The following is a 14,445-nucleotide window of genomic DNA, read 5'->3' on the forward strand; positions in this document are numbered from 1 at the left end:
CTAAAGTTAGTATAGACACACCGTATGTTAAGGGTGTCGCTGCCTGGTTTTTCGTGTAGGTGTAGCGGCGTGGGTGCGTCCGTGTGTTGTAGGTACCTCTTCTGGTACGGCTATGATACTCCTCTTAATGATGTACTTTATTAGACGCACTAGATTTGCGAGTGCGCAACATTACTAGTATATTAAAGTCTCCAATGACACATATAGAATTACTGGTGAACACAGTGGTAGCAGACGTGGAATTTATTATGTATATAGATAAATTACAGAAAATACTGGCGACTTCAGCCGTCACAAAATATACACCAATAAATACTGGCTGTTCATGCCATGTGGAATAAGTAGTCACATCTATGAAATGTTCAAAATACAAATCCAAAGAAAACTCTCAAGTTAACATTAAATCAAATTCATTAATATTCAGTCATATTACAGACAGAGAAAATCGTACATCCACTCTCTGCTGGAGTTCTTCACTAACTAACTTTTACCCTTATTTCAGCGTCCTTTAACTTATTCACATAACTTCGTGCTTGCCCGCACGGAATGTTACAATAGGTGACTGAGTGTCACTTCATGTCACAGAGGTTCTAAAACTGGACTGTGACATACGCCCCACACTCCAAAAAGATTTTTGACCAAAAATCTTTGACAAATATATTTTACATTAATATCACTGTACAAATATATATGAGCTTAGTCCATTATTCTATCAAGTGCTGTAAGTTCACTCCAATTGCTCATGCCATCTTATATAATCTTAGTAATTATGTATAACATCATATAAATTACTGAGTCCAAAAAATCATTTATATACTTAATTCACTGAGAGCAAAATCACTGAAATGTAACATTAATTGTAATGAAAAGTACCTCCATCAAGTGTTAACAAACTTTATGCATACATTTGTACTGAAAAAAAAATTTGTACAAACAATCACATGGTACTCAATATAAAAAAGGAAAAAAATATACAAGTTATTCCATATCCAATGTTTTACTATAATTGTAGATGCACAACATTATCAATGTGTATCATTTGACACACTGAGTAAATTTACTCAAAATGATTACAGAAAAAAATTTCATATTTATTTACAACTGTGATGTGCTGTGTCAAAATATCATACTAAGTTTTGCCATCATCAAGAAAAATGAAAAAAAAAAATTTTCAGATACATGTCAATCCAGTTCAAGGTTGACCTTGCATAAGACTACTATAAATAGTCTGAGTGTAATATTGAAGTTCAATAGTAAACAAATTTCCATGTTTACAAACATTCATTGTAGTATTCAGGTGTGTAAAAAAAATTTTAGACAATATTTACATCTGTGAGTTGTTATGAAAAAAAAAAAAATTCAGGTCAACAGTTCAAGTAGTTCACTGTTGTTTACATCTCATTGTTTACATTGCTGTGCACAATCAGTAATGAAATACAATATATACACAAAAAATAAACACATCTGGTATTTGTCATATTACAAGTTGACAATAAAATACAATGAGTAGAAAATAGATGATCTGTTATTGATCATAAGCATAAATGTCATCATGACCCAAAAGAAAAGTGTAACAATAAAGTGTCATGACCTATTTGCAAAATGTGTAGAATGTTAATTTGACTAAGTTGACTACTACTGCTTGTTTCTAAGTGTTTTGTACTGCTTATTTACTCTATCAGAATGTCCTGGCTAATGTGTTTAATGTCATTATTTTCACTTGTTTCCTTTTCATGTATTATGTATCTGGATAAAAAGTCAGCTATTACATTTTCATGTCCTGGAATGCTTTCTAAATCAAATTTGTAATCTGAGAGAATGAGTGTCCATCTGTTTATCCTGTCATTTTTTAGATCTTTTCTTTTTAGTGCCAGTAATGGTTTGTGATCACACTTAATGCTAAAAAATCTACCTAACAAGTAATTCTTGAGTTTTACAACTGACCATACAATGGCTAATAATTCTTTCTCAATCACTGAGTATTTTTTTTCTGTTTCAGACAGTGTTCTACTGATGTGTACTATTGGCTTAAAAAATGACTCTCTTTGCTGTAGTAAGCATGCCCCAATACCAGTGTTGGAGGCATCAGTGTATAGTGATAGTGTTGCTGTTGGGTCAATACTGGCTAATTCTAGCTTCTCATTAAATTTATCTTTTAAGTTGCTTAATGCTAGTCTACTTTTTTCATCTATACAAATTGTGTTTCCATGCTTCTTTTTAGTAAATTCAACAAGGGGCTCAATTATCTGTGCATAATTTGGAATAAACTTTCTATAAAAGTTGCAAAGTCCTAATAATGATCTCATGTCTTTCTTGGTCCTAGGTTCTTTTATGTTTTTAATCTTTGTTAAGTTTGTTTCAGTGGGTGTAATTTTGTCATTGGTAATGCAATATCCTAAGAATTGGATTTCAGGCTTAGCTAGGTTTAATTTCTTGGGGGCTAATGTCATGTTGTGTGTTCTTAGTCTTGAAAATATTTGCTCTAGTACATGAATGTGTTCCTGTTGTGAGTTTGTGAAAACACAAATGTCATCTACATAAGACAATACATTATTTATGCCTTCTAATAATTTTGACATGCATTTCTGAAATGTGGCTGTACTATTTATTAAGCCGAATGGCATGACATTCCAGACATAGATACCTTCTAGGCCTGGCATAGTGCATTTGAATGCTGTATATTCCTTAGAGTCAGGGTCCATTTTAATCTGCCAGAAGCCTCTGTTTAAGTCCATTGTTGTGAATAGGGATGATTTACTTAAAGTTGTAATTATGCTGTCAGTGTCTGGTAGGGGTTCTGGGTCTATGACTGTGCATTTATTTATTTCTCTAAAGTCACAGCAGATTCTTACTCCACTGTCTTTCTTTTTTACAATGACCATGGGTGATGCATATTTACATGTTTCTGATCTCTCTATCTTCCCATCTTTAATTAAGTTGGTCATTTCTGTTCTAACTAAGTCCTCATATGCTTTGGGGATACTATAGGCTTTTGTCTTAGTTGGTAGTGCTTTGTTGAGTTTTATTGTGTGTTCTATCAGATTGGTACATCCTAGCTTTTGTGTAATTACATCACTATATTTAACTGTCAAGTTCTGTAACATATCATTTTCAATGTTTGGACTACTGTTGTGTGTGGTGTTTATGGTGCTTACTATATGTTCTTGTATGTTGTGTTTGGTTTCTAGATCAGGTTCAATTATGTCTGTGTCAGTTATTTGTCTCTTATCCAATTTTACAAGTTTGTCAATATTGAGTTTGCATTCTCTACCATCTTTATCAATGATGTACACTTTGTTATTAATTCTCTCTATAACTTTAAATGGTCCCTCATTCTTATCTTTACAGTGTTTGTTTTCTATCTTAACAAAAACTTGGTCACCTACATTTAGTGTTCTTAGTTTTCTATTTCTGTTTTTTATTTTCCTATGCCTTTCTAAATTTTTGTCCATGTTTATCTCTGCTAGTTTTATTCCTTGTCTAAGCTGTTGTTTGGTCTGAATTATCCAAGGATGGTACTGTTCTATGTTTTCTAAGTCTAACATGTTGTCAGCCCATAACTCTAACGGTCCTTTTGGTTTTCTGTTAAATACAAGCTCATAGGGGCTGAATTTGGTGGTTTCATGGATGCTAGTGTTGTAGGCAAATATAGCATAGCTAAGAGTCTGGTCCCAGGTACTCATTGAGTCTCTTTCTAGCTTATATATCATCTGTTTTACAGTTTTGTTCCATTTCTCTATTACCCCATTTCCCTGTGGTGAGTAGATAGTGCTATGGACTAGGCGGATGTTAGTCATTTCTGCAAATGCCTGGTTAAGGTGGGACTTAAAATTTGATGCATTGTCTGACAGTAACTTATTAGGGAATCCAAATTTAAGAAAAAGTGTTTTTAAACAATTACATATGTCAATAGCCTTTATATCTTTTAGAGGAAATGCCTCTGCCCATCTAGTGGACATGTCAATGATACCCAAAATATATTTATTCCCTTTACTGCTGGTAGTTAGGGGTCCCATTATGTCCATGGCAATTTTGTCCCAAAAATAGTGAGATTTATCTGATTTTTCTAATGGGGCTCTAGTCACTGTTTTTTGTTTGGCACATTCTGTGCAACTGTTTACATAGTTCTTAATGTCCTTTCCCATCTTTGGCCAGAAGAATTTGTTGGCTATCTTAGCATATACTTTCTTTTTTCCTAAGTGTCCTGCTGTGGGGTCATCATGTGCCATATTTAATATTTTAGCTCTTAAAGTTTTGGGGATCAGGATTTGAAGTCTAGTACAGTTTTCTTTCCTGTTATATCTAATGGCTAAGTTGTTAATTTCTATGTGGTGGTTATTTAAATTTATCTTGTTGTAATCTTTGCTTAAGAGGTCTTGTATTGTGGTGTCATTTTTCTGCATATCTACTAGTTCCTCCCTAGTTATGCCTATTTCATTGAGTAATACAGTGGGGCATTCTATTTCTGGTGTTATTTTTTTATGTGATCTGGTTTGAGCTAATAGTGCCTCATGTTTAAATAGGGAATATTTTTGTCTATCTTCCGCCCATTGCATAACTTCTTCTAGTGTTGGATCTTTTACACCATCTACATTGCCTATTATTAGATCTTGTGCTGGGGTGTCCATGACTATGGCTTCTAGTTCTCCTGTAATCCAGGGTGATTCTATTAGGACTTTAGCGGTCTTGCAAATATCGAATTTTTGTACATTTGCATAGGTCACTTTTACTGTATCTTCTAGATACTGTCCTGGTTCGACTAAAGAGGCTTTAACTATTATTGCCGTGGCTCCACTGTCCCGAATTGATCCTACTTCTTTAGAATTAACATAGGATGGAAAGACTTTTATTTTGGACTTATTTGCTTGCATGTAGGCTACATTTTCCTCTCTATGGGTGTTGGTGTTATTGCCACTGTTGTTTCTATTGTTTCCTCTATTGTAGTTGTTTGGGTGGTTGCTTGTGTGGTAGTTATATTGGTCCCTTCTAGATTGCCTGTTTCTGTTATAACTATTGTGTTGGTAACTGTTTGCAAAACTTCTTCTTTCATTGGGACTTGCACTCTGGTGTAGTCTATGTGGTCTATTATTGTAGTTATTGTTGTTTTGTTTGTAGCTGTTTGGGTTGTAGAAACTAGTGTAGCTTCTGTATCTGTAATTGTTATTGTAGTTTATAGGAGCTTTGCATTGGTTTTTTACATGACCTTTTCTCCCACAATTGAAACAAGTCTTGGTGTTGGACCATTTGAATTTGTCATTGTTGTTGTTGTTGAATGTTGTTGCTGTGGCTACTAGTTGGTGTAGGTCTCTTTTGTCAATCGTGTGTCCAGGGTGACTGTCTTTAAATAGATTTAGATTCGTTATCAGTTCAGTCTCTGTCTTGATCTTTTTTTCCTTAAGGAAAGTAAATACTAAGTCTGTCACGTTGTTGAGGACATTGTCAATGAGTAGCATGTCTAGGATTTGTGTCGGGTCTTTGATGTCACATTTTGCTAGCTCTAACCATTTTATCATGTTAGTCCTCATGTCGAATATTATCCTGTTGAAGTCCCCATCTTTTTTCAATTTAGTGTCCCTGAACAACTTACGATAGAAATCTGAATTTTTTCCAAAGTGTTCTAATAATCTAGTCTTTACTGCTGCATAGTCTTTCTTTTGGTCTACAGTTAAAGTGGAAATGATGTTGAGGGGTTCTCCGGACAAATTTGCTAGTAGGTGTTTGGCCATGTCCTCATTGTTAAGACTATAGGTTGAGGCTATATGCTCAAATTGGACTAAATAGTTTTCAAGTGTTTCATCTTTTGCATTATATTTGTGGAATTTGGAGATGAATGGCTTTGTTGTAGACTGTTGGGTATTAATGTTGGAATTTGTTTTGGCAGCTTCTAGTTTAGCTAACTCTACTTTGTCTTGGCTTTCTCTTTGTTTAGTTTCTAGTTCTTTTAATGTTTTCTGATGAGCTCTTTCAGCAGCTCTTTCTTCCCTATCTCTAATTTGTTTCTTTTCTTCCCTTTCCTCCCTTTCTTTCCTTTCTATTCTATCTTTTTCTTCTCTTTCTTTCTTTTCTATTCTATCTTTTTCTTTTTCAGCCCTATCTCTTTCCTCCCTTTCTTTCTTCTCAGCCTTTTCTAATTCTTTTTTGATAAATTCCTTTTTCTCATCCCCTTCTAGTTCCATGACTTTCACTAGCTCTAGAATTTTGTCATAGGAAGACATGTTTAATGCTTTGTGTAGTTAATTAAGTGAGAAAGGAATGTACTGTGTTATACTTGTCAATACAGTGTGTGTCAATTATTTAACATGTGTATATTACACAATAATATAAAAATTCAATCAATGGTTACAATGTAATGAAAGAATGTAGTGATAATTGTCCAATGTATAGATCTAGATCAAAATTTACTCAGTTGCTCAATTATAAACTATTCAAATTCAATATTCACAAATATCAATATATGTTATACATGTGTGCTGTTGTGCCAGAGTAAAATAGTAAAAAATGTAAATTAGTAAGAGAAAGAAAAATATATGTACAGTATAAGTAAAAAGACAAACACAGAAACAATATAGAGAACAACACAGTCTGCTTTTAAAGAAATTAATAAAAAGTAGAAATGTGACAGGAGAAATACAGATATATGGATACAGGACTTTTAAACAAACAACAATATAGATACAGATTAAGTACACTGACAGAAATACAAACAAGACTCAACAGCTAAATAAATATTTTCCCACTATATTCTATGACCTCCGTACCAACAAGGAGAGCCTCAAACGCATTGGGCCTTATAGAGGTTAGAGAACCAATAGGATAGACCCTAATAGATCCTATTGTTATGATAGTTCATACAATAGTCCCTCTCCAGCCACCCTTAAAAAAAAACACTTAGAAAAATGAAATCAAAATATGGCTCCAAAATGCCAAGAGTTATCAATTACTAACTCTACTAACAACCAAGTTTAATTACTGCTACATCAAGGCAAAATCCATGTACTTTATAATCATATGCATGTATTTAATTTGTTAATAGTGACTTACAGACTCTTTTCTTGTCGACTAGTGTAGTTTAATCCTCTTATAGCTTGGGTGGTTCGCTAATAATCCATGTATAGGTAATCCAATTTAAGAATGATAATCCATGTCCATGTATACTATAAGTAATCCAATTTAAGAATAATAATCCATGTATAAGTAATCCAATTTAAGAATACACGTTACTATGAGCATTAAAGTGGTAGAAGAAAAATAATACAGTTCAATGCCATAAGATGGCTCAAATGCTCAAATTTACAATGCAGATAAGTTCTGTCAAGTACTCCAAAGTAATCCACAAAATAATCCAAATAATCCAAAATAATAGTTCACCAAATAATCCAAATAATCCAACAGTACTTAAGTGGAAGACTTCAGGTTAGATAATCCAAATATGTAAAGTCTCTGCAAAAAAATAGAGTGACCATAAGTGAACAGAGGTCTAAATGGAGGACCTTCTGTATAGCAATGTAAGGTGAAACCTCGACAATGCAAGAGCGTGTCAAACGTTGGTGACGAGCGCTCACGTGGAAACGATGTATCGTCTGTCTTCAGGCGACGCCTTGAGTTTTTCACCCACACAAATGTATCAGCTGTCTTCGAGCGACGCCTTCAGTTTTTCACCCACACAAATGTATCAGCTGTCTTCTGCCGATGGTGATGTCACGCCGTGCTAAATCCCAAGATGTCGACGATAGTGGACTCTAGTAAATACGGGTCAGGTCAACCGGTGGAAAAAGTGCAGGCTCAGGTTAGTTCAATGATGATCTACTTGAATACTTGTGGCTGGTTTCGCTTGAGTGGTGTTTGAGTCCGTGCGTGTCTAGAACACAACATACTGGTCACTAAAGGCCAAATGTCACCTATGTTGTAGGTCCATACTGTTAGTTAACAGCCATACTGGCCACCAAATGTCGCTGCCTGGTTTTTCGTGTAGGTGTAGCGGCGTGGGTGCGTCCGTGTGTTGTAGGTACCTCTTCTGGTACGGCTATGATACTCCTCTTAATGATGTACTTTATTAGACGCACTAGATTTGCGAGTGCGCAACATTACTAGTATATTAAAGTCTCCAATGACACATATAGAATTACTGGTGAACACAGTGGTAGCAGACGTGGAATTTATTATGTATATAGATAAATTACAGAAAATACTGGCGACTTCAGCCGTCACAAAATATACACCAATAAATACTGGCTGTTCATGCCATGTGGAATAAGTAGTCACATCTATGAAATGTTCAAAATACAAATCCAAAGAAAACTCTCAAGTTAACATTAAATCAAATTCATTAATATTCAGTCATATTACAGACAGAGAAAATCGTACATCCACTCTCTGCTGGAGTTCTTCACTAACTAACTTTTACCCTTATTTCAGCGTCCTTTAACTTATTCACATAACTTCGTGCTTGCCCGCACGGAATGTTACAATAGGTGACTGAGTGTCACTTCATGTCACAGAGGTTCTAAAACTGGACTGTGACAAAGGGGACAGTGGAAGCTTGTGTTGTAGATCAGGGTGAGATAGATTTAATTATTGGGAATATTCATGGGGTGAAAATATGTTCAGTAAGGGAGATTGAGAATTGGAAGAAATATTATGGGATAAAGTCTACGCGAGGTAGAAATGGGGATGTGGAAGAAGACATAAGATCTCATACATCAGATGACATGGGTAGCAGAGAGCACGAGAAGAAAGAATTAACAGATAAGGTAGAAAGCAATGCAATAGGAATGGGTCCAAATCAAAGTAAAGTAAGGCAATCAGTGGTACAGGGAAAGCGATATAAGCCCACATACAGACGTACAAATCCATACATCTTATGCTTTAATTGTGGGAAAAGGGGGCATATTAGAAGACAGTGTCAACAGTTAATTAGAATTAAGGATTCAAGGTACAATAGTGAAGAGGCGTATACGAGAAAAGAGAGGGATATTAGCAGCCTAGAAAACAGTACAGCTAGATCATTAGGTAGTAGAATCACAATGGGACATCATTGCAAAGGAGGGAAGCGGAAAGGATGGCATGTCAATAATGTTAGAATTATATAGATATGATTAGAAAAGGTAGGAATGATGGACATTATTTATTGTTCTATTCTACAATGAATAAATATATGTGTAATGAATTGAATATTGTTGTTACAATATGCATGGAGCAAGATAGACTTTGTTTGTTAACTATTTGATTACGACTGGAATGATGGTGTTTTGTACAGGCATACAATTATGAGTGGGGAGTTGTATTGATAGAAATATGATTACTTTTAGATAAATGTTAACAGAAGTGGTTTCAATTGCTCATAATAACAGTTATTATTGTGATGAATATAATTGTTATTTCATGTTGGGATTGTATTGGTATTAACATGACATTGTGTTTGATTTTGTTTAGTTATTACATTATGGTTTTATATGTTACCGATTTTTTTAACTTGGAATAGTCTGATAATATATTCAGTGATTTGTATTTTGGACGTTCGATGTGCATCGAACTTGTTAAACGGGGGGGGGGGGGGGTGTTACGTGCGCATCTTAGTGTGAATGTGAAATGATGCGATTGCGTGTTGAAAGGAAGGGAGAATCAAAATGGAGGAATATGAACAAGAAAGTGTTTTCAGTATTAATAAAGATTAAAGCATTTATAAACGGTGATTTGTCGTTTTCATGTCTAAAGAGTCTCATCCAATATGAAGACGTAACAGTTCGCTTTCAGGACAGTTCTCAATTAAGATTTCCCAGTTCGTATTTTCAATGCAATCCTCTTTATGTCCTCTACGGCCTCTTGACCGTTTTTATAACTCTCTTTGTTGCTTTAAGAGTAGGTTTGTAATCAGGTATAAGATTATCTATAGCGCGGTCAGATTGCCTAAGTGGGAACAAACTTTTACATTTGTAAGCCTGCTTAATGTATATAGTCTATATGTTTGAGCGTTCGATCCTGGTTGTGGGGAGGCAGACGCAGGGCCGGACATAGGTCACTGTATCTATGCGGTCGCATTGGGCCCCGTGCTAATTATAGGTGTAAACTATTAAATGAAACCATCATAGCTTATATATAATAACAAGGTTTCCGCGGCTTGCTGATTTTAATGGGCCTTTTGTAAATCTCCTGCAATTGCAAAATATACGAAAAAGTCCTGAAAATCTCCTGAAAACTCATACAAAATTTCTTGAAAAAATAGACAAAATTGTCATTTTAAGATGCCAATCCTACATGCGATACTAAAAAAAAGGCATTGTCATCTTTCATGTAATAGAAATTTATTGCAAAGACTTATGTATCTTCTAATATAAAATCTTAATTTTAAGATAATGCTTGTCCGTACCCAAACTGGGCGCCTCACAATCCGTTTCGCATTGGGCCCCACAATAGTTAGGACCGGCCCTGGGCAGACGTACTGACTAAACAGTGACTATAGTTTGGCAATAGACAAGTTGTTGACACCTCCAGTATCACAATACAAAGTCTGGGTGTTTTAATTCGACATTGTGTAGCACATAAAAATTACTTCATTTGCAATCGCTGTGTCAGACTTCGATGGTATGTACACAACAGCAACACACCTTTCAATATTTGGGTCACGAATTCTATTCCTGATATTCACTTTCTTGGCGTTACAATATTACCTGTTTATATTGACTGCAAGTCCTTCTCCCTTCGACCTGCCACTACAAAACAAGGTAGCAGTACATGTATTGACTATAGTAGGTAGCAGTACATGTATTGACTAAAGAAAGTAGCAGTACATGTATTGACTATAGTAGGTAGCAGTACATGTATTGACAATATGAGGAAGCAGTACATGTATTGACAATATGAGGTAGCAGTACATGTATTGACTATAGGAGGTAGCGAGACATGTATTGACTATAGTAGATAGCAATACATGTATTGGCTATGGGAGGTAGCAGTACATGTATTGACTATGGGAGGTAGCAGTACATTTATTGACTATGGGAGGTAGCAGTACATGTATTGACTATGGGAGGTAGCAGTACATGTATTGACTTTGGGAGGTAGCAGTACATGTATTGACTATGGAAGGTAGCAGTACATGTATTGACTATAGTAGATAGCAGTACATGTATTGACTTTGGGAGGTAGCAGTACATGTATTGACTATGGAAGGTAGCAGTACATGTATTGACTATGGGAGGTAGCAGTACATGTATTGACTACATTTAGTCCCTATTCGGACAACAGATATGAATGAAAAATCTATTACACACTTGGAGAGATATGTGTGTAAATATGTGACCACATACAGCAGTGTTTCTCAAACTTTTACTTGCGATGCCCCTCTTGACGAAAAATAATTCGTTCTCATCCTCCCTCCTCTATCTCCAACCAGTATGCGAGCGGGGGATCCTGGAGGGTTCTAAGTTTGTAATTAAAAAAAAGGAAGAAACTTAAAGACGTATAATCAAAATATAATTTTCGGGTTTCATTCTCTTGGCATCTTTATACAGCGCATTTTTTTATCGCTTAGTAAACACAGCGCTGGTCATATCAAGGGAAACTCCGATAATTTTTCAAATTTGAGTTATTGACACATTTAAATCCTCCGTAAAAAGTTGTAATGGTAAACATTATACCATTTTTTTTATTTAGATGCTTAGAAACATTGGTTTTCCTGGCTGGCTCAGGCAACTCATTCCATGCTCTAATAGCACTAGGGAAGAAGGAGCATTTGTTATTGCTAGAGTAGCCTACACTAGGTTTTAAATAAATTGCGTAATTTTAGTTTTTTCACTGTTAATTTTTTTCTATTACATTTACGGGGGCCACCAAATTCACTTCCCCTAGGGGCCCAAGGCCTACAATTATCTAAGGACGACCCTGATGCACATAGGCCTACTATAAAAAACCTTTCTAGTTCTTTGTGTACTAAGTAGATAGTAGTAGACACTTGGCATCTGTATTTATTCCCCAGGTATAGATATATTTCCATTTTATTTAACGGGCTATAATAACATTTGTAATGCATATTTATTCCCCAGGTATATTTCTATTTTATTTAACGGGCTGCAGGGAGTGTTTGTCTTTCTTTCCTTCATGTGCAACAAGAGAGTCTTGCATCTCTACACCAGACGTCACGTGACTACATCGTCTGGGTCTAGGCGCGAGACAACGCAGACTGCTGATCAAGAGGACAGCTTTAAACTGAAGGCCAAGGTTGCGTCTGCCATGAGATTTGTTCAGATGGAACAAGAGAAGAGAGAAAATGTTTAGCTAAATAATTATAAAGCCATATTTTGTTTAAAGATAAACTGTAAAGTTATTGAGTTAGTATTACATTCTTTACCTCAACTGGCGAGTTTTATGTCCCGCCAAACTAATCATTAAATTACTGAACGTTATTATTATTATTATTTTTTAAAACAACATAACTTTTATGTCAACAATAGACCTCATTCACCAATCGTAAACAAACAACATTTAGCCACATGGTTCTCTATCTTTTCTATACAAATTACGTAACCCATTAAGGCTGTCACGTGATACTTTTTTTTTCATTGTTTTATCAATATTGTCACGTGTAAAGTCTAATCCTCGCTTTAAAAAGCCGGCCGCGTACGTGGCATGGGTAAGTTTGGTCAGTTGCAGATAGGCCTGCTTCTTCTCTCCGCTTTTTATTGGTTCGGCGCTCTTTCACCCTGGCAATTCTTCTTGACTCATTAATTCAAATCTCGAGACTCACAGCTTAACGCCATGAGGAGCGATTGAGAGCTAGTGTACGCATAAAGAATGAATAAAATGCAAAGACGAATTTATTTTCTAATACAAACTCTTAATTTTCACTTATTGTCCGCTTCCCTACCCAAACTTGTCCCCGCGAAATCCTTTTCGCATAGGGCTCCGCAATGGTTAAGTCCGGCCTGCCTCTCCCCCTCTCTCTCTTTCATATCCCTGTCCCCTGTCATACAAAACGCGATGTAGGCCTACATGGACAGATCGAAACCGGAGTTCATCCATTCGGAAACCACTTTACCAATCAGCCACCGCGCCTACATCAATATTATAACGCATTACTATGTAACAATTTATGGAAGAGTACTTCCACGTTCCCTCATCTTGCAGTCACTTATTTCATTAGCCGTCATTAGCTACACTGAAACTTGTGCTTAGCAAAATTCAAATTCAAATCCAGATGCAACTAGTTATAAATCAAATCAAAATTAAAATTCGCAATATTACTCCAATGTTTCAACTCATTTTAAAAGTTGGCAATGTTAGTGACATTGTTAATTATTATTGCAAAACATGTGGAGAGTCGGATTAAACCTTTCAGCGGGCCGGGGTTGGCCTGCGGTTCGTAGTTCTCCCATTACTGCATTGCTAGAATAAAGTCTGGACTAATTTTCGATAGTGTTTTATTTTTAAGTCTCATCTAACTTTGTGCAGGCCTATGAGTGACCTTTTACCAAATGCCATGTAACATGTCACAGCATTAGCGCAAACATTTTTTCATTAGGCATATATTGTATAACTTAAAACGAAATAAAGAAATAAAGTCTTTTTCATGTGTTCTATTTTGTTGGAATGTATTTGTTGCAATGTGTTTGGTGAGATTCTAAAATTCTAAATGATCTAACTCTGACCGATTATCAAAAATACAAAATGGTGACTTTTACTAACCTTGGTTAGGCCAATAATAGAATATGCATCCTCCGTTAGGGACCCATCAACTCAAGAAAACATTAAGAAACTGGAACAGACACAAAATAGAGCAGTGAGATTCATAACAAACGAATATTCACATTTGACAGAGTAACACCTTTAGTAAAATCACTAAATTTAGAAAACCTGCAGGATAGAATACTTCAAAGTAAAGTAGCAACTATACATAAAACACTGAACCATAATCTTCAAATACAAAAACAAAATTTAATAAAATACTCTGAAAGACACAAAGATAAAGGCACATTTCTCGTCCCATATGCTAGGACAAATTTGTACAAATACTCCTTCTTCCCTAGTGCTATTAGAGCATGAAATGGGTTGCCTGAGCTAGCCAGGAAAACCAGTGACTTGGCAGCATTTAAGTCACTGGTTAGTATGCATGACTAAATGCATGACGCGTAGGACGTAATCGTCTTCTTTTTTGAAGTAACGTCTAAGATAAGATAAGACTTTCAGACTGCCCTCCACAGTTAATGAATGTGAGGGTGTCGATTTCCTACATCAAATGAGACACTGACCGCTGAGGCTGAAAGAAGAAAGCCTTTGAGAGTAAATGCTACAGAACAATGCTGGGTATCAGATATCAGGAAAAGAAGACAAATATATATGAGTTTGTATTGTTACAAGCCAACACTCTGGCTGACAAAAAATAGAACAAATTCTCAATCCTGTGAAGAGATGAAAGCTGAGCTGGTTTGGTCATTTGTAAGACATGACTCA

At 35.6% G+C, this 14,445-nt stretch overlaps 2 protein-coding genes across 2 annotated transcripts in view; one reads left to right on the forward strand and one right to left on the reverse strand.

Moving 5' to 3' along the window:
- The window catches only part of LOC106062292 (uncharacterized), a 43,198-nt gene extending 29,684 nt beyond the window's left edge, over nucleotides 1-13,514 (forward strand). Inside the window, exon 9 of the mRNA XM_056018740.1 lies at nucleotides 12,042-13,514. Within this exon, the coding sequence (XP_055874715.1) occupies nucleotides 12,042-12,273 (232 nt within the window). The 3' untranslated portion in view covers nucleotides 12,274-13,514. The remainder of the gene's footprint in view (nucleotides 1-12,041) is intronic.
- Nucleotides 1-14,445, reverse strand: part of LOC106052088 (protocadherin Fat 4-like) — a 301,505-nt gene that overhangs the window by 221,929 nt on the left and 65,131 nt on the right. The window lies entirely within an intron of this gene.

Source organism: Biomphalaria glabrata, chromosome 2, assembly GCF_947242115.1.
Source record: "Biomphalaria glabrata chromosome 2, xgBioGlab47.1, whole genome shotgun sequence".
Taxonomy (NCBI): Eukaryota; Metazoa; Mollusca; class Gastropoda; family Planorbidae; genus Biomphalaria; species Biomphalaria glabrata.